Below are 20,238 nucleotides of genomic sequence, written 5' to 3'. Positions count from 1 at the left end.
TTATAATTACATAACTGTAGGCTGTGGAATAAACGTTTATACAGTGATCCCAGCTTATCAATTACCACAATATAAAGTTGCATGTGGGTTCAAATTCTTAACCACTATCAACAGAAAGCACTAGAGATTCAACAACTTAGTGAATAAAAATAAACATTTTATAAGTCAACTGTTTATTTAATGTATATTTAATCTTAATTTATCACAGCCATTAAATGACCAGTTAACCACAATGTGATATTACATAAAAATAAATCCCTAACCATTATCAACAGAATACAATGTTAGAAACGCATTACTAATTTATGAATTAATAAGAATAACAACAATTGTAAGACCAACCAAACGTTTAATCAATAGTAGGTTGAAAAATAAAAAAAATGTTATGAGAAAAACGTGGACAATAGTGAGCCACAATGTCAAATAAGAAGTTAGCCCGGGACATTCCATTCGTGACCTCAGAGGCGGAAGAATTCACAGCTACCAGTTCTCGCGCCAAACAGACGTGGTATGCTGAGAAAACCCATACAGTTAGATAAGACACATAACGGAATGAATCAATGCCATAAAAAAAAAAAAAAAACAGTTAAGGAGTCGGCGATGAGAAACAAGGATGAAATACTCTTGGTAAAGAGACCAGAGACAAGGGTGAAATACTCTTGGTAAAGAGACCAGAGACAAGGGTGAAATACTCTTGGTAAAGAGACCAGAGACAAGGGTGAAATACTCTTGGTGAAGAGACCAGAGTTGCATGGTTTCTTTCTACACGCCCTAACTTAATTGTCTGGGATGATTTTGCCAAAGATATTAGATAAGGAACAGAAATAAGAACTGTGTAGACCAATGAAAAAGAGGACTTTGGTTACGTTCTGATGGAATAGTCCACTTGCTGCTAAAAGTTCCTACTTGTACCAGTCGAGTTCAAATAATTACTTTTTAAAGTAGATCTGTTAAATTTATTGAACAAGAGGAAAACACTAAAAACTGTGTTTCCGATTCCAAACATCGACTTATCAACTTACTCCAAAGACCTGATCCGACTCCAGAAGAAGATGGCAGTAATTTGGAATCTAAAAGGAGTTCGCTGCACAAACTCCTTGTAAGTGTCCTGTTTCTGATCTACTGTAACAGTATTTTATTTTAGGTTCAATAATGTATAATGTATAAAGAGGGAAAATTGAAGAATATTAAATGTGCTAAAGAGATAATAAACTTCATAATGCTTATAGTGGAACTACTGAAAGATATTCTAGAAGAATTGTTAATGTAGTTATACAGATTATGACTGAGCTAATTTCTCGTGTTAACTTAGTTGATAACTAATGATGTGTCTAGGTTTCTTGAACGTAATATAAGGTCTTATTAAGGAACGTCTCAACTTTGAATAGTTAGTGCTATTATTTCAAGATAACCTTGAGAGTTTCGATGCAAATGAACTTTTCAACAGTATATGTATATATATAAGTAAATAAGTTATTTAATTTGTATTTAGTTGTCTCTGTAAGAGCTCTTTATTTCACAGACGGTTAAAGCGCTCAACTCGCAATCTGAGGGTTTGAATCTCTATCTCACTAAACATTTCGCCCACTCGGAGGTGGAAATTTTATAAAGTGAGGGTTAATCCCATTACGCGTTGGTAAAAGAGTAGCCCAAGAGTTGGTGGTGATGACTGGCTACTTTCCCTCTAGTTTTTCATTGCTAAATTAGAGACGGATAGTGCAGATAGTCCTTGTGTAGCTTTGCGCGAAATTAAAACCAAACCAATCCAATTATCCCACAAGTAAATTTCCTCGAGTTGGTGGCTTGTGTGCTCCGTTCACGACCCGAAATTCAAGTACATTTATTTGTAACGTGTGTAAAGTTGAACCCAACGCTGAATCCACTGGCTTTCTACACGCCCACTACGCATAAATATTAAACAACTAATCATAATGCTCGTATTTTATAATATATATATATATATATTTATTTATTTAAAATAATAATGTTTCACACATTTATTTTGAAACTATTCATCAACAACTAATCTTTTATGAACGTTTTTAGTTCTCCAATTTTTTTATATTCCATATATATATAGTTTGTTTGATTCTTTAAGTAATATAATTTATAATTATTTAATTTTGTCAGATTATTATTATTATTGTATACGTTGGTATTTCATACTAAAGACTTTCTAATTATGTTGTAATGTAAACATAATTTTCGATACTTTGTTATTAGGATTATAATGCAAATATTAGTTAACATGTATCTATATAGTATAAAAATATCAAACAAATACTGTTTTAAAATAATATCATCCGTTATTATATTTTTATTAATATCTGCATTTCTTTGCAAAATTGCGTTATTAAGTTTTTTTTTAATTGTATTACTTTATTATAGGTGGATATTATTTACAGAGACATACACTATCAGTCTATGAAGAATAAATAATTAGGATAAAGAAATATAATTTAATTTATTTTTTAGTATTGATAGGTGAGGTATCTTGGTTTCATAGGTTAAAAAACAAATAACCAAAATATATCTGCCCATGCCTGTATGAGATTAGTTCTCATAATATAACTTTAAGTGCCCTCTTGTGTTACTTAATTTTGAAAGTCAATATTTCATTTCTAGTGTAATGATATATTACACAACTAAACCACCCAGATGATATTATCCTCAAAGTAAAAGGTGTGCATTTGTTTGTTTGAATTTCGCGCAAAGCTACACAAGGGGTATCTGCGCTAGCCGTCCATAATTTAGCAATGTAAGACTAGAGGGAAGGCAGCTAGTCATCACCATCTACCGCCAACTCTTGGGCTACTCTTTTACCAACGAATAGTGAGATTGACCGTCACATTATAACACCGCCAATGCTAGAAAGGGCGGGCATGTTTGGTGTGACGAGGATTCGAACCAACGACCATTGACTTACGAGTCGAGTGCCTTAACCACCTGGCCATGCCGGACCTGAAAAGGTGTGTGTGTGTGTGTGTTTTCTTATAGAAAGCTACATGGGCTATCTGCTGAGTCCACCAATGAGAAGTAAAAGGTAATATGAAGTCAATTAATAATGCTAGAATAAGGAACTACAGGGCTCGGCATGGCCTGGTGGGTTAAGGCATGCGACTCGTAATCTGAGGGTCGCGAGTTCGCATCCCCGTCGCACCAAACATGCTCGCCCTTTCAGCTGTGGGGGCGTTATAAAGTGACGGTCAATCCCACTATTCTGTGGTAAAAGAGTAGCCCAAGAATTAGCGGTGGATGGTGATCACTAGCTTCCTTCTCTTAGTCTTACACTACTAAATTAGGGACACTAGCGCAGATAATCCTCATGTAGCTTTGAGCAAAAACAAAACAAACGTGCGCAGACATTGTTATGCCAGTTAGTGTTAAACACTATGTCGAACGAAATAATAACTTTATCTAACAATTCAAATAATCCTTTTTATTTCTTTTTCACGTGAATAACTAATATACAATACAGACATGACTAATAAACAAGCCTGGCACGATGTTTTTTGCTAGTTTGTGTAAACGATGATTGTGCCGCTTACCCCTAACGAATTTTCCGTGAATCATCTGTAAGCAGTAAAAGTGTTATGTTTTAGCTGCATGCTTTTCTTAATAGACCAGATTCTATCTAAGGAGCACTTTCTCTCGCCCCCAAGAACCTTCCGCTCTGTGCGAATGCACGTGCTTCACTCCCGGTCACACCGACCCTGCCAATTTCTTATAAAAACAGTTAACCATAACATGGACAAAACTCTCGTCCACTGTTTGTTCAGAATCACTTGTTGTTCGTTATTTCGTCTTTAAAATATTTAGTAGTCTTGCAATTTTTTCAACACTTGTCTTTTCAGTTGCTTGTTTTTATTTTTTTTCGGTATCATTAAAGTTCTCTCTTTTTGTTTCTGTTGGTTTTTCGCGCACGTACGTTTACCCTCTCCCCCTCTCTCTCGCCGTTTTCAGCGTGACCACGATCACAGAAACAGGGATTAAAAAAACCCAGAAAAACTACTTTAATCTGGACTATGTCCCCTTCCTCATCGGCCCAGAGCTCTAGATTAATGTCTGTTTGTTCTCTCAGGCCCAGGCTGTAATAGGTCATAACTTATTACAGATCATGTTCGTGTGTCCAGACCAGCTAGAAACGTCATCAATCAGTGATGTCGAGAACACCCACTTGTAGAGAAATATATATACGTAAAAACGGCTCGTTTGGGTTGAGAGTTTTTTTTTTATTTATTACGTAGAGGAGCGAACAACGTTTCGACCTTCTTCGGTCATCGTCAGGTCCATAAAGCAAGGAAGAGGTAACTGACTGAAGATTGAAGTTTGAAAGGGGTTGTGTGACTGAGTGTCGGAATGTAGAGGGCATGCTTAGATGTTTGAATATATAATTTTATTTATTTATTATGTTATATTTAATATAGGCATAAAGGTGTTCCTTTGTATTTGTTTATTTCGGGCTTGAGTTGTTGTATAAGTAAGGCTTCTTTCATTTTGCGTATGTTTATGTTTGTTTCTTTATTCAGTATTGTGCCTGGTTTTTGAATAAATTTGAGTTTAACTGGAATGTCATATTTTGTTACTAGTTATTGCCAAATGATGAATTAGACAAAATGAAACAATACTTCATCAACATCAATAAGTTTCCTCCACAAACGATAGAAAACATTATACGCACACACATAGACAGAAAGCAAAATCAACCAACTAAAGTAAATATATTTCACGAATTAAAAAATCACGAAACCATATACGGATGCATACTATATATTCCTATCATCAGCAGAAAAATAACCAACATTTGGCAAAAACTAGTAACAAAATATGACATCCCAGGTAATACCAAATTTATTCGAAAACCAGGCACAAAACTGAGGTCTATACTATGTAAAAACTACACTGACAAACACCACACCAACATTATTTATAAAATACAATGTGATAACTGCCACGACTTCTATATTGGAGAAACAAGTGGAAAAATGGAAACCAGATTCACAGAACGTAAAAAGTCACCTTCACATGTTTTCGAACACTGCAAGTCAAATAAACACAACATAAGCATAGAAAACACTCAAATACTAAATAAAGAAACAAACATAAACATACGCAAAATAAAAGAAGCCTTACTTATACAACAACTCAAGCCCAAAATAAACCGATAAAAAGGAACACCTTTATACCTATACTAAAAATAATATAATAAATAATAATGATAAAAGAAATAAATAATATAAAATTATATATTCAAACATCTAAGCACGCCCTCCACATTCCGACACTCAGTCACACAACCCCTTTGAAACTTCAATCTTCGGTCAGTTACCTCTTCTTTGCTTTATGGACCTGACGATGACTGAAGAAGGTCGAAACGTTGTTCGCTCCTCTACGTAATAAATAAAAAAAACTCTGAACCAAGGAGCTGTTTTTACATATATATATTTCTACACAAGTGGGTTTTCTCGTCATCAGTGTTTTATTTTATTTATTCCTTTGATAGTTATTCTTATATCATAATTTATTTTATCTTATTGTGCATAATATAAGAAAACTTATCTGTGGATTATCTCTTGTATTTCTTTTTTTTTTCAGTTTTATTCCGTACAGTGACGCTCCTGGTGTCTTAGTTGTAGATTTGAGTACCTAAAAGGATTTAAAATCGGTTTTCGATACTTATGATGGGCAGAAAACAGACAAGCCTTTGGGTAGCTTTGTGCGTGAGGAGAATCACACATGAAAAACAGTAGAGTGCTATATTTCTTATACGTAATATCACGGTCTTTTACTTTAACAACGCTATCTAAGTTAAAGTTATTTATTCCATTTATAATGCTTTACCATTAGCAAATTATCTTAATTATATTGAGTAGTTTGTTTGATTTTCATTTATCTGTTTTTTAAACTCACCGGTACTATGGTATGGTCCGATATTTTGTTTATAATCACATAAGTTGTTCCAGCTACAGCTGTCAGTTTAAACACGTTCTAAACAAGAGTTGACTGCCTTTCTATTTCTTCATTCCGATGCAGTATAATCATTTATATTTTGCTCAAATCCATTAAAATATAACAAGCTCTGATAATCATCAGACAGGTCATTGTGTTATTTAATAGTGATGTTTATACTATGAGTGTATGTAATATTGAAATTAATGGAATTAGTTAATTGGAAGGTCATTGCTACTTGTGTTTCTACAACAGGTAACTGATGTCTGGTTCAACTAAATTTCATCATGAATCCTCTGCCTAATTAATCTATCAAGGAATATTGAAATGATTGCAGAATATTTTTGAGTTGTAATTTGAAGGTTTAAAATTGAATATCTGAACGATTTTTATTATGTATTTTAATTGCAAATGCCAAAATGTTTAAATAAGTCTACAGTTAAATATATTTTATATTATACTAAAATTCCCTCTCTTTTTCATCTTGAACAGTTAAAAATAATTAAATCGTTTTAAGTTAAAAAATTCAGTTTCATATTGTTTTAGAACCATCTCAGTGATTATTAAAATATCTAATAAAATCATCAAATTACTTGCAAGTGTTTTAAAACAGTCCTGCTTATTGTAAATATTATTACTTCTGTTAATGTGTAGTTAATTCAAAATATCACCTGTGTTCTGCTTAACTCACATTTAACACTGCAGTAGTACTAGTAGTAACAGTAATAGTGGGCAATATTAATTTATAATTGTATCAAACCAATAATATCTGCACTTATAGCAGATGAACAATATTCATTTGTAGCATATGAATAGTGTTATCTTTGTTTGTAACAGAATAACAGTAGTCACATTCTCCCCTCTTTTTGTAATTGCCGAAAGAGATCATGCCTTGGCAACTTTGGCAATATACAGCATTATTCATTTGCAGTTGTAGCAAGCCAACAATGGCACTCACCTGCAGCTGTAGCAAGCCAACAATGATACTCACCCACAGCTGTAGCAAGCCAACAATGGTACTCACCTGCAGCTGTAGCAAGCCAATAATGATACTCACATGCAGCTGTGGGAAGCCAGTAATGATACTCACTCGGATCTATAGCAAGCCAACAATGACACTCGCTTGCAGCTGTAGCAAGCCAACAATGACACTCACCTGTAGCTGTAGCAAGCCAACAACGATACTCACCTGCAGCTGTAGCAAACCAACAATGAAGGCACTTCCTTGACAGTATCCCACTTCTCTATCATGGAGTGAGTAAGCTTTCATCACATTAAATAGACCTTCTTGACCAGGTCCATCTTTTTCTCTGAAAAATTCATGTTCTGGATAGGTTCGCGCGATATCTCTACGAATTACTTTCTCACATGGAGAAGAGCTCCTTATGTACTCTGCATATTGTTCCTTGCTTGGACTGTTCTGTGCATTACAGAGCAACTGCCAGACCACACCTCGGAAGTGATGAGGAATCCCTTTTCTAACAAGTTCCTGAATAAACGCAAATTATTATTAGATTTATCATACATAATTATATATATAGATTTCCATGCCTATTGTTCATTGTGCCATGAAACTGTAAGTTATTGCTTTTAATATTTTCATTACTGTATGTTTTGGAACTCAGTTACTATCCAACCAAAATTATTTTCAGAATAAAACTTCAACATTTTATTTCCAAATAACATATTGTCACATATATATGACATGGCAGATGTTATGCATAATGAATCTAACTTCTTGTTGAATGCACTTTTTTATCATCATGATATAGTGATTTAGAAGTAATCAGTATTTGAAGGATATTCTTGAAAGCACAAATTGGTGTAACTGCAACAAATATTCAGTTGGATCTAAGTCTTTTATTGCTTTCACCTGTAACTATTAAACTACATTTTTATCACAAAAACATCTTTTTAAAACTTCATAACAGTTGGAAAAATCAACACGGAGAACAATAATTTAACTTGATAACAACCGAAAAAATATTAAACATGAAAAACATCAAAATGGTGAACAGTACTTAAAGTATGAGACAATTTTTATTTTAATCTACTCTACATTATCGGTTTTTTTAGTACTCCTTCAATGGTTTCTAACATCAGTTTGTTAAAAGCATTACAAATTTAAGTATACAATATTTAATACTATAATAAGGAAAAACTCTTGGTCAGTCAGTTTGTAAGTAGAATGTTTAGTTGATAGGCAATATGGTTTTTACTTTAGTTTTATTAAATCGGACGATGTATTTTTTAAACACAACTTGAAAGAAAACTACTCCATTAACTAAACTTTCACATCTGCATCTTCATTTTAGTTTTTGTTTTGTGGCCTACATAATGTAAATCGTACGTTCCTAGATTCTACTAATCGTATGGACATTATTTGTTATTAATATAAATAATCTTCATTCAGGATTTACAATACTTCAACCTCGCTTATAAAGAGTTAATATGGTATTCATTAAGCTGTATGTTGTGAGCACAAAAACTCTCGATACTGACGTAGAGTTAACACTACTGTGGTCTTTTCTGTATAATTATGTAAAACTTTTAAGTAGCCACGTGACGTGCTCGATCATTGCGCTATATAATTATGTTTATATATTTTTATTGTTACAAACAGTAATCACTATCTGTTAAAGACTAACAAAGGTACCAGAAATTAAACGGATAACATTCCTTAACAGTTCCCTCTATCTCCCCTTTATGATCTTTGATATTTAAATAGTATTATTTGTTCTGAATAAACACTATTGTTCAAAGGTGCCCGTGAGGGTGTTTTTAACTTGAAAGGTACCTTATCGCGCTTACACTAAACGGTAAGAAATAATTGTTCCAAAGTTTGAATTAATAGACAGCTCTCTCGCCAAAAGAGCGTAGTTCAGCTTTGAATCAAATAACGGATTGACTCTCTCTCCTATAACGCTTCCATGGTTAAAAGTGCATCCTGAAAGGCTAAGTAGTTCCTAAAGGTTAAGTTGTCGTTTATCTAATGAATAATTGCCTCTATTCGAACAATCTGAGTCAGAATGGTATGACTAAAATACGAGCTTACTTTAACGGTACGAATGATAAATATTGTTATAGCAACTACACCTTCGGAATATGAAAATATATTAAAATAGTTGTACTGTAAAAGGGTAACTAAGTGATCAATATCTATAGGCTAAATGACATCTTCAGGACCAGATAACTTGATTGAAATATTAACTATTTGATTATTTATCCCTTACAGAGATTTTAAGTATTATTTATTTCAATAAGAACATAGAGATAGCTAACCCTAACGTATTGACTCTTCTTCTTCATGTGATTCTCCCAGTCGTTAACTATCTTCCCCCAAATTAGCCAGACATCTTCAACTTGCTCATCTTCCAGGTGTGCACTGTGGTGGCTCTGAGAAGAATGAGCAGAGACCATACTAGTATCCGACGATTTCCGTGAGTGAGACTGTACCAATGAATTTAGTGACTTTGAATCTGACTCCAACAGTCTAATATAAAAAGGAAATATAACATACATATAGTTTGAGAAAAGTGTAATTTCATTTTCTAGACACATTCGAAATTTATATTTATTAAAAACATTAAAATAACTAATGTCGCGAAAAAAACAACTAGAATAACAAACAAAAATGGTGGTTGAAGGGCGTGGGGGGGAATATTTTTCCTGATGGTAGTTAATGCTTGAATTTATCAGACATAAATATAAAACTTTTGCATCCAAAAACTTTCGTGGTTTAGTACTGGTCTTGAATTCTATAACAGACATCTCACTGTGTAGCTTTAGACTTATATAATGAAACAACCAGATCTAAAACTTAAAATTATCTTTATTGTACATAGGCTTTTGGGTACGTAAATATATTTTTTGTGCATAGAAGTTAGGAGATATATTAATTAACTTTTTGTGTGTGTGCTTATATCTTTGATTGCACTATGCTAATTAAATACAGGTATGAAATTAATCTTCAAAAACATTAATAGAAAGTGCGAGATGCATCATAATGTTTCAGCGAAGAGCATGTGAAAACTAAAACAACATGTAAGTAAGTTGCATGGTGAAGTATTTCCGCTACGATAAAACGTTAATGGTTGTTATCGTGCCCAGGAAGTTAAGTGGCTAATGAAAATTCGCTGGCTTGGAAATAGCGCACGCGTCGCTGTTACAAAGGATGTGCCTCCAGAAGAAGTGCAGTTTATAATGGCGCATTCGTCCGGTTTCGTTATTTTAATCCGAGAGACGCTCATGAACGAAGTATATATTCAGTCGCTGTTTGCAAACGAGTATCGATTTTAATTGTATTTCTTTCTTTCTCATTCTCGTACCTTTTATGCGTGATACTTCAGTAAAATGATAATTTATGTGAATAGTTCTTCGAGTAACCACTATCGTTGATAAATATACTAAACAAAAATCTAAGTCTTTAATTCGTTAAATACCTTTTCTAGTGGTTTGGTATAATAACAACAGTAGAAGCTTTAACAAAATATTAACTTAAATTATATACTTTAAAAAAGCATTACGTTGTACGTTATTCGTTACAGCTGCATGAACCATAACAGGAGTAATATTAAGACATTGTTTTTTATTAATTGCGTAGGGCCTGGCATGGCCTAGCGCGTAAGGCGTGCGACTCGTAATCCGTGGGGGCGTTATAATGTGACGGTCAATCCCACTATTCGTTGGTAAAAGAGTAGCCCAAGAGTTGGCGGAGGGTGGTGATGACTAGCTGCCTTCCCTCTAGTCTTACACTGCTAAATTAGGGACGGCTAGCACAGATAGCCCTCGAGTAGCTATGTGCGAAATTCAAAAACAAACAAAAAAACAAATTAATTGCGTAAGGTTAATTTTACCAATATTAATCACTCGTATAGTAAGATAGTAAAATTAATATTATAAAGTTTTCCTCAACATAACATTAGGCCTGTAATGGCCAAGTGGTTCGGAACGTCACTCGTAATCTCAAAGTCGCGGGTTCAAATCTCCGTCAAACTAAACCTGCTCACCCTTTCACCCGTGGGGGCGTTAGAATGTGATGGTCAATTCCACTATTCGCTGGTAAAAGAGTAGACTGAGAGGTGGCGGTAGGTGGTGATGACTAGCTGCCTTCCCTCTAGTCTCACACTGTTAAATTAGGGAAGGCTAGTGCAGATAGCCCTCGTGTAGCTTTTTGCCAAATTAAAAACAAACATTAATTAGGCTGGCAATCAGATTTCACAAACCATACATGAGAAACAACAGTGAAAGGAGGAAGGGCTAAGAGAGAACATTGTTGTTGATACCAGAACACACTGTGTGTAAAATACTTAAAAGTTCACAGAATATAGAACAAACATCTATTTAATGGAATTACCTTCGTTTTATTTTCTTCAAGTTGTATTAAAATATATATATGATGAAGAACTTGCTGCAGTAACATAACCATCATAAACCTGCTTCACCAATTACTCTCAAAATATTTATATACACTCCCATACAAATATAAATAACAGGTCTACTGCTGTCATATTGTGCCACCTAGGGTTAAGTTATTTCATCAATTACTATATATTTAAAATTGACAAACTTTAAGGTAGAAAAAGTAATAATAATGGCAATTAATATATTATTTACTGGACACTGAAAAATTATAACAGGAAAGTTCTTTAAAGACTTCTTTTATGGACTAAATTAATGGCTGATCAAGATAATATAAAAACCGCTGGAAACATATGTTAAATTAGCCATTGAAATTTGGTGTATACATACTTTTATGTCCACCGCTGGTACAGCGGTAAGCCTTCGGATTTACAACGCTAAAATCAAGGGTTCGATTTCCCTCGGTGGACTCAGCAGATAGCCAGATGTGGCTTTGCTATAAGTAAACATACGCACACACACATACTTATATATAGGTCGAGAGGAACGATAGATCTAACCGCGAAGTTCTATAAAAGGTTGGCAGAGAACTGCCAGTGACTCTGTACAACACAAACTATTCTGATGTTTCTGGGGTACTGACGCTTAACCCCATCAGCCAAAAACATTGCCCCACAATACCAGGTCAACCGTGTGAAAGACGTTCAATATCTGTCACACAGTACGAGAAATAAATTGCTAGAGTAAGACATATACTTACTTCTTTTCTGTTGTATTTTCCGACAAACATTGTATCTATATCATTTATCATCTAACCTTCCACGACACTTTAATTGTTTGTTAACAACAAAATAATGCAAGGAACGTCTACTATAATGTCTATATCATTTACGTTAAAATATTTATTCATGTTTTAAAAAAGAGGCTTGTATTAAAAAAATGAAACAAAATAAAAAAGTGTGTTTTAAGGTCTGATCGAACCTACAACCCTCTTTACATTACACTGAAATCTTAACCACGTTAGGTTACATACAAAACATGTCTCTGAGCATGGACCTCACCAGTTGTATCAAGTGACTTTGTTTGTAAAAAAACAAACGAAAACCAGCCTTCTCCGAATAAACGAGCAGTAGCAACACAGTACATCCTATGCGTGTGTGAGAGAAAAAAAGGAAAAAGAGTGCTATCTACAACGAGTACATTAATAATATAAAATAAAGTACAACGAGTATAATGTACAACGAGTCCATTACTAATATAAAATAAAGTGTGCTATCTACAACGAGTACATTACTAATATAAAATAAAGTGTGCTATCTACAACGAGTACATTAATAATATAAAATAAAGTACAACGAGTACATTACTAATATGAAATAAAGTGTGCTATCTACAACGAGTACATTACTAATATAAAATAAAGTGTGCTATCTACAACGAGTACATTAATAATATAAAATAAAGTAATAACGAGTATAATGTACAACGAGTACATTACTAATATAAAATAAAGTGTGCTATCTACAACGAGTACATTAATAATATAAAATAAAGTACAACGAGTATAATATACAACGAGTACATTACTAATATAAAATAAAGTGTGCTATCTACAACGAGTACATTAATAATATAAAATAAAGTACAACGAGTATAATGTACAACGAGTACATTACTAATATGAAATAAAGTGTGCTATCTACAACGAGTACATTACTAATATAAAATAAAGTGTGCTATCTACAACAAGTACATTAATAATATAAAATAAAGTACAACGAGTATAATGTACAACGAGTACATTACTAATATAAAATAAAGTGTGCTATCTACAACGAGTACATTAATAATATAAAATAAGGTACAACGAGTATAATATACAACGAGTACATTACTAATATAAAATAAAGTGTGCTATCTACAACGAGTACATTAATAATATAAAATAAAGTACAACGAGTATAATGTACAACGAGTACATTACTAATATAAAATAAAGTGTGCTATCTACAACGAGTACATTACTAATATAAAATAAAGTGTGCTATCTACAACGAGTACATTAATAATATAAAATAAAGTACAACGAGTATAATGTACAACGAGTACATTACTAATATGAAATAAAGTGTGCTATCTACAACGAGTACATAAATAATATAAAATAAAGTGTACTATCTACAACGAGTACATTACTGGTATAAAATAAAGTGTGCTATCTACAACGAGTACATCAGTAATGCAAAATAAAGTGTGCTATCTAAAACGAGTACATTACCAATGTAAAATAAAGAGTGTTATCTATAACGAGTACATTACCAATGTAAAAGAAAGAGTGTTGTATATAACGAGTACATTACCAATGTAAAAGAAAGAGTGTTATCTATAACGAGTACATCACCAATGTAAAATAAAGAGTGTTATCTATAACGAGTACATTACCAATGTAAAAGAAAGAGTGTTGTATATAACGAGTACATTACCAATGTAAAAGAAAGAGTGTTATCTATAACGAGTACATTACCAATGTAAAATAAAGAGTGTTATCTATAACGAGTATATTACCAATGTAAAAGAAAAAATGGCAGGTTATAAAAAGGATCCTAGCTACACAAGTGTTGTTTTTTGTAGCGAAGCCACATCGGCCTGTCTGCTGTGTCCATTGAGGGGAAATTGAACACCTGATTTTAGCATTGTAAATCTGAAGAGCTGCCGCTGACACAACAGGGGGAGTCTAACTCTATAACGCAAAGTTATCAGATACACAAATATTTGTTGTTTTTTTAATTATGCACAAAACAACAAAATGGGCTATCTGTGCTTTGCCCACCACGGATATCGAAACCCGGAATTTAGTGTTGTAAGTCCGTAGACATACCGCTGGACCACTGGGGGACTAGATACACAAACAAAGACTGCAGAAATAGTTGGTAAAACCTTGTCCTCCACTTAGATGATAAACAACAACAAACAAAGAAATACATAAATAAAAAATGGTTAAAACATGCATCTCAGTTGTGCATTAGTCTTGTGATAATATGAACAAACACCTTTCCGGGGAGGCGGGCACGTGTCTTAATCTTCTTTGTGTTAGAGAGTTTCTTTTTGTTCTTGTCATTAATACATGTGAGCGGACTGAACATGAGTCAGGAAACTCAAACAAGAAATAGCAACATTATTTACATAACTACACTATAACTTTTATGTTACTAAGATCAGTACAAATAACATGTTAAAAACTATTATAATGACTGATACATTCTTATAACTCAGTACAAATGACATGTTAAAAACCCATTACACAGACTGATACACTCTCATAAAATAAGAACAAATGGCATATTAAAAATTCATTTTACTGACTGATAGGCTCTTATAAATCAGTACAAATGGCATGTTAAAAACCCATTATACTGACTGATACACTCTTATAAATCAGTACAAATGACATGTTAAGAACCATTATACTGACTGATACACTCTCATAAAATAGAAACAAATGGCATATTAAAAATCTATTTTACTGACTGATACACTCTTATAAATCAGTAGAAATGATACATTAAAAACCATTTATACTGACTGATAGTCTCTTATTTGAATTATTACGAAGATAAAATGGTTTTCTATCAGAATGTTGGGTTTAAAATTTATGATTTATTGAGATAAAATACAATATTTATTATTTGTGCATAGACTTTTATATTTGTTATAGCTAAACCTAAGTATAAGTATAGGTAATGTCCAAAGCCTGTACAAACAGTAGAAACAGGATTGTAAAATATTCATGATAAAAAATGTAAACAAAATTATCAAATAGAAACCTTGCTAACTGTTAAACTGACCATTTGAAGTTGAAAAAATAATAACAGATTTTTGCATGAGGTAAAGGTTGCTAAACTGGCTACTTAGGTTGCAAAATTAAAATGATTATGTCATAAATAAATTAAATGTAAATTAGGAAATATATTTAAAGATCTATATGTTATGCTTGTTTCACATAATCATGTGATGCTACACACGGAATAACTGAGCTTGGTCTATATAATTTTTAAAATAAACTAGAGGAAAGATAGCTCGTCAACAACACCCACCGTCAACTCGTGGGCCACTATAATCGAGTAGTATAATTTCACTGTTATTCTTACACACACTCACGACCCAAAAGTACGGAGCGTGATTTTGCACTAACAGGACGAGAAACATAAATTCTCAGATGAACACTCTGGTACTTTAACATCCAGATCACACCAGGCCAATACTTGTGTTAGTTTCATGACTATAAATTAAGTATAACTATTTAGTCTATACTCTAATCTTTTCACTGGGGTTGGTTAAAAGGGGATAATTCGCAGTACTATCCTACGTTATTATTCCTAAATTTGAACTCAGAAAAACATGTAACAAGAAAAGAACATCTGCTCTGTCAAGATGGATAATCAGACGTACTCTGTTATGCAATTCTTCTGAGATCTCAAAATGCTTTTGAAAGATTGAAAGTTTGATCAGAATATCGACGGCCATTTTTTACACTTAAGTGAACAGGTCATATTTTAGTACAATAATTTTGAATGTATGCAACTGTTTAACTTTATCACTGGTTTAAAAATGCATCTCAGCTAAACGTTTAAGCGTAATAAGTACAACAGAATTAATCAACTTAGTTTTTAAATCAACTGCATATTTACTTGTATAGAGTGGAAGAGGAGTTATGAACTCGTATTGTAACCAGTTATAACACAGCGACAAATGGTGTAAAGAATAACATATTGGAATAATATTTATTTGTAGTGTTTGATACAACTTATTTAATGATAATCGAAAATAAACCATGGATATGAATGCCACGTATTTGTCCAATTCCATAAAAATAAAGGTTCATATTGGTGAGTAAAACACAATTAAAACACTATACACTTAATTAATCTATACAATGAGTAAATTTGCTGATTTTCTCTATATACGTTAATGATGAGAAAATTACAAACTTTTGTTTTACAGAAGAACTTAATTTTTTAAATTTATAAAACACTACGTACTTTTTTTCATAGTATTTTGTATTTAAGGCAAAGCTACTAAGGCAGTTCTTTAACTTTGAAATATGGAACAATATGAAGGCAGCCAAGTAAACAGTACTCTAAAATCCATCATGCACGCTAAGGTATTGACTGTAATTCTTGTAATGATCCCTTATTTGAAGTGCAAGGAATAATTTGCGGTATTGGATGGATTAGAAATCTGCTTGCCAGTTCCGAAGTCCAGAGTTCTACCATGGTATAAACCTAAGTATAAATTCTAGACAAATGAAATTCTTTATTAAATTAGAAACACTAGTCTTAGGTATTAAAGTGCCATATAAAGAAATTATAACCCTAAAAATGAATGGATTTAATAAACTCTAGTTTTCTGGTAAGTATATTGTTGTTTGTTATTAAACACAAAGCTACACAAAGAGCTATCTGTGCTCTTCCAACTACGGGCATCGAAACCAGGTTTCCAGCTGCGTATGTCTGTAGACACACCACTGTGACGCTGGTAAGTAATACGACATTACAATAAAATTAAACATGCTTTAAGTTTAAGTTTTAGAACTCACGTGATTTCACAAACTGACAATAACCAGGTGATAGATCAAACTCAATATAATTACTTATTAAAGTTTTTTTCGTATTTACAGGACAAACTCAACAGATATTTACAGCACTTATTACTTAAGTGTGAGATAGCTTTAGAACTTTATATCTACGACCCCAACCCATTGATACACATCACGAGCAACCAATTAGCAATAATGATAGAATTCACTACCACCAAAACTAAATTAATGTTTAATATCCAAAACTACCTACAAATAAATGGCCTGAGTTTTGAGAATCCCGTGTCATCAGTTCTAGCCAACATTTTTATGACACAGATTGAATCTCAAGCGATCAATTCAATCTTACACTCACCACTATACTGGTACAGATATGTTGATACAATTGCTGGATTCACATCAACAGAATACACACTTAGTTTTTCAGTCGCGTTAACTCTATACACCCCAACATTAGGTTCACCTGTGAATAGGAAAAAACTAACCAAACAGCATTTCTTAACCTCAAGATTGCTAGAACTGATACACAATTTAAAACAAAAATTCACAGAAAAATTACCCATACTGGATTATACATTCCCTGGGACTCAGCACATTAAACAAAACAAAAACTGAACATATTAAGAAACCAAATAAACACAGCCACAAAACTATGTTCACCTCATAAAATTAACGATGAAATCAACAAAATAAAACAACACTTCATCAACATCACAAATTTCCTCAAAAAACCGTGGAAAAAATATACACATACGCCTAGACCAACAACAAACAAACAACAATAAACCCCAAGATACAACATACTACCAAAACCTTATACTGCTGCATACCATATGTTCCTGACATCAGCGAAAAAATAACTAACTTTTGAAAAAAAATCTTATAACAAAACACAACATTCCAGTAAACACCAAATTTATTCAAAAACCAGGTACAAAACTAAATATTCATATTATGTAAAAACTACACTGATAAACACAACACCAACATAATTTATAAAATACAATGCAACAACTTTCACGACTTCTATATTTGAGAAACAAGCAGAAAAATGGAAACTAGACTCAAAGAACACAAAACACACCTTCACACGTTTTTGAACCCTACAAATAAAAACAACAACACAACTATAGAAAACACCCAGATACTAAGTTGGAAAACAAATATAAACAAACGCAAAATCAAACAAATCCTACTTGTACAACTAATACCAGAATTAAACCAATATAAAGGAACACCTTTATACCTGGCCCCCCGCTAGTACAGCGGTATGTCTCCGGATTTACAACGCTAAAATCAGGGGTTCGATTCCCCTCGGTGGGCTGAGCAGATAGCCCTATGTGGCTTTGCTATAAGAAAAACACACACACACAAACACACTTTATACCTGTACTAAATAATAACCTAGCATCTCACTGCAACGCCCCCTACAATCCCGTACCCGTTTATACTTTCGCCCGTAAGATATGCGTCTAGCAACGTTCAGTTGCAAACTCTCTCCTTCTTAATCTGAAAATGGCCTAGGAAGGTCGAAACGTTTTTTCTCTTCTCATCAATAAAAGTGTTAATACCCATACCAGCTGTTTGAGATGTACCACTAACCAATCAACTAAGTGACTCAGTGTCTAGCACGTTGACTCACTAACTGACTCAGCCTGGTTTTGTTATGCAACACTTGTTTCTCCTCAAACTTTTACGTCAGATTTAGACATTCAAGACATTTTTAGAAGTCACACGTCATCACATTTTGTATGCCAAAACCCACTCTAGTAAACGATACAGCAAAATATCGATAAGTAAAACTAAAGTCTACAGTAACATGTATATTGTTACTGTAATGGCTGGGATACCTCACTAAAAATGGACAAGGATCAGAGACATCTGTTTCTTTGTTTACAAAGACGACCAATAGTATCTAAAACATTTACTTAGGATAATTTTCCTGCTCTATTATAAATCTGATATTAGAATTTTAATATTAAAATATTGCTTAAACAAAGGCAAATTATTTTTGTTTCATTTGAAGACAATAAGTGTTCTTAATATACCCGAAAGACAACAAAACTTAAATTGTTTAAATATTTATCTATTCTTAAATCAACATGAAAAATAATGTCCATTGTTGGTTTCTACTCTATAGATCTAGCCAAACATGGGCTTATAAAAATTAAAATGGGATTATTTCACAAATGCACGTTAATTAAAAATAAATATATTTTTGTCAAACCACTTACAACAACGTAGAAACCAAACGTTAAGTCGCAACACATGTAATCAATATCAGTGTTATAAAAGTTTTTTTTTATTATATTTAAGTACAAATATACACTTCCCACTACGGGTATCGAAACCCGGTTTCTGGCAGCATAAGTCCGCAGGTATAGTGGTGTGTTACCGAGAGAGTTATAAAAACGTCTGTGTGCTTTACTTATAGCAAAGCCATATTGGGCTATCTGCTGCATTCACCGATGGGAATCGAACCTCTGATTTTAGTGTTGTAAATTCGTAGACTTAACGCTGTACCAGCAGGTGACGTTATAAAAGTAATTTAGTTTCTAACAATTTGATATCTGAACTAGGCTTCTTTGTATTGAAGTTATTTCACAAAACTCGATATTACCGTATAATAGGTTTATATTTGAAGAAAAGAAACCAGTCCTATATTTATCATAACCGTGTCAGGTTTCGGTACTTCTGGTCTAAGAAAGGGATATTCTTTTTGTCCAAAACATCAATTGCATTATGAAACGACATGAAAAATAGATATACTAAATAAAAACATCTTCAAATATTTTTTTTTAATATTATCTTTCACGCAGTATTTAATGTTTGATATTTCCAGGCCTTCCCAGTGTGCCAGTTGTACGTTTACGGATTCCAATGGTAAAGTCTGTGGATCGATTCCCCATGGTAGACAGAGTACATATAAATAGTTTATTACGCAGCTTTTCACTAAGACACACAATATTTCCGATCAAACATGTATTTTAAGTGTGAGAACGTATTATATACCAATTTTAATACAAGTTTATCAAATAGTGTTTGAGCCAAAACAGAGAAACAACAATAAAACTTTCTCATTGTTGTTTCAGTGATAAATTTACCCTCACGCGAATAAAATGTCTTAATTTAAAAATGCTGCCAATAAATTTCCATATGCTCAATCCTCAACACAAAGCACGTTCTAAGCGGTAAGATTAAGTTCTATTTGTTTATTTATGATAAGAAACGTTTCTTCGTGATGTAAATAACTACTACAAACTTCTCTCAGATAACTTATTTCCTTTACTTTCATTATTTTTGGTTGTTATGGTAATATGGAATGCTTTAAT

General features: G+C 32.9%; 1 protein-coding gene and 1 long non-coding RNA gene across 4 annotated transcripts in view; one reads left to right on the top strand and one right to left on the bottom strand.

The window, feature by feature from the left end:
- Positions 1-20,238, bottom strand: part of LOC143226372 (ecotropic viral integration site 5 ortholog-like) — a 122,495-nt gene that overhangs the window by 42,523 nt on the left and 59,734 nt on the right. For 2 of the 3 annotated variants that reach the window (XM_076457257.1, XM_076457267.1), the window contains 2 exons: positions 9,232-9,442; positions 7,139-7,438 (listed from right to left, as the gene is read on the bottom strand). In XM_076457257.1, the coding sequence (XP_076313372.1) occupies positions 7,139-7,438; positions 9,232-9,442 (511 nt within the window). Of the gene's footprint in view, positions 1-7,138; positions 7,439-9,231; positions 9,443-11,700; positions 11,903-20,238 lie in introns of those variants that run through there. The other variant, XM_076457275.1, reaches the window with a different exon arrangement.
- LOC143226384 (uncharacterized) lies at positions 659-7,632 on the top strand. The gene is made up of 2 exons (XR_013014581.1): positions 659-1,099; positions 5,596-7,632. It is a non-coding gene; the product is annotated as an uncharacterized LOC143226384 (long non-coding RNA).

This window comes from Tachypleus tridentatus, chromosome 1, assembly GCF_004210375.1.
Source record: "Tachypleus tridentatus isolate NWPU-2018 chromosome 1, ASM421037v1, whole genome shotgun sequence".
NCBI lineage: Eukaryota > Metazoa > Arthropoda > Merostomata > Xiphosura > Limulidae > Tachypleus > Tachypleus tridentatus.
This window is presented reverse-complemented; position numbering and strand designations above follow the sequence as displayed.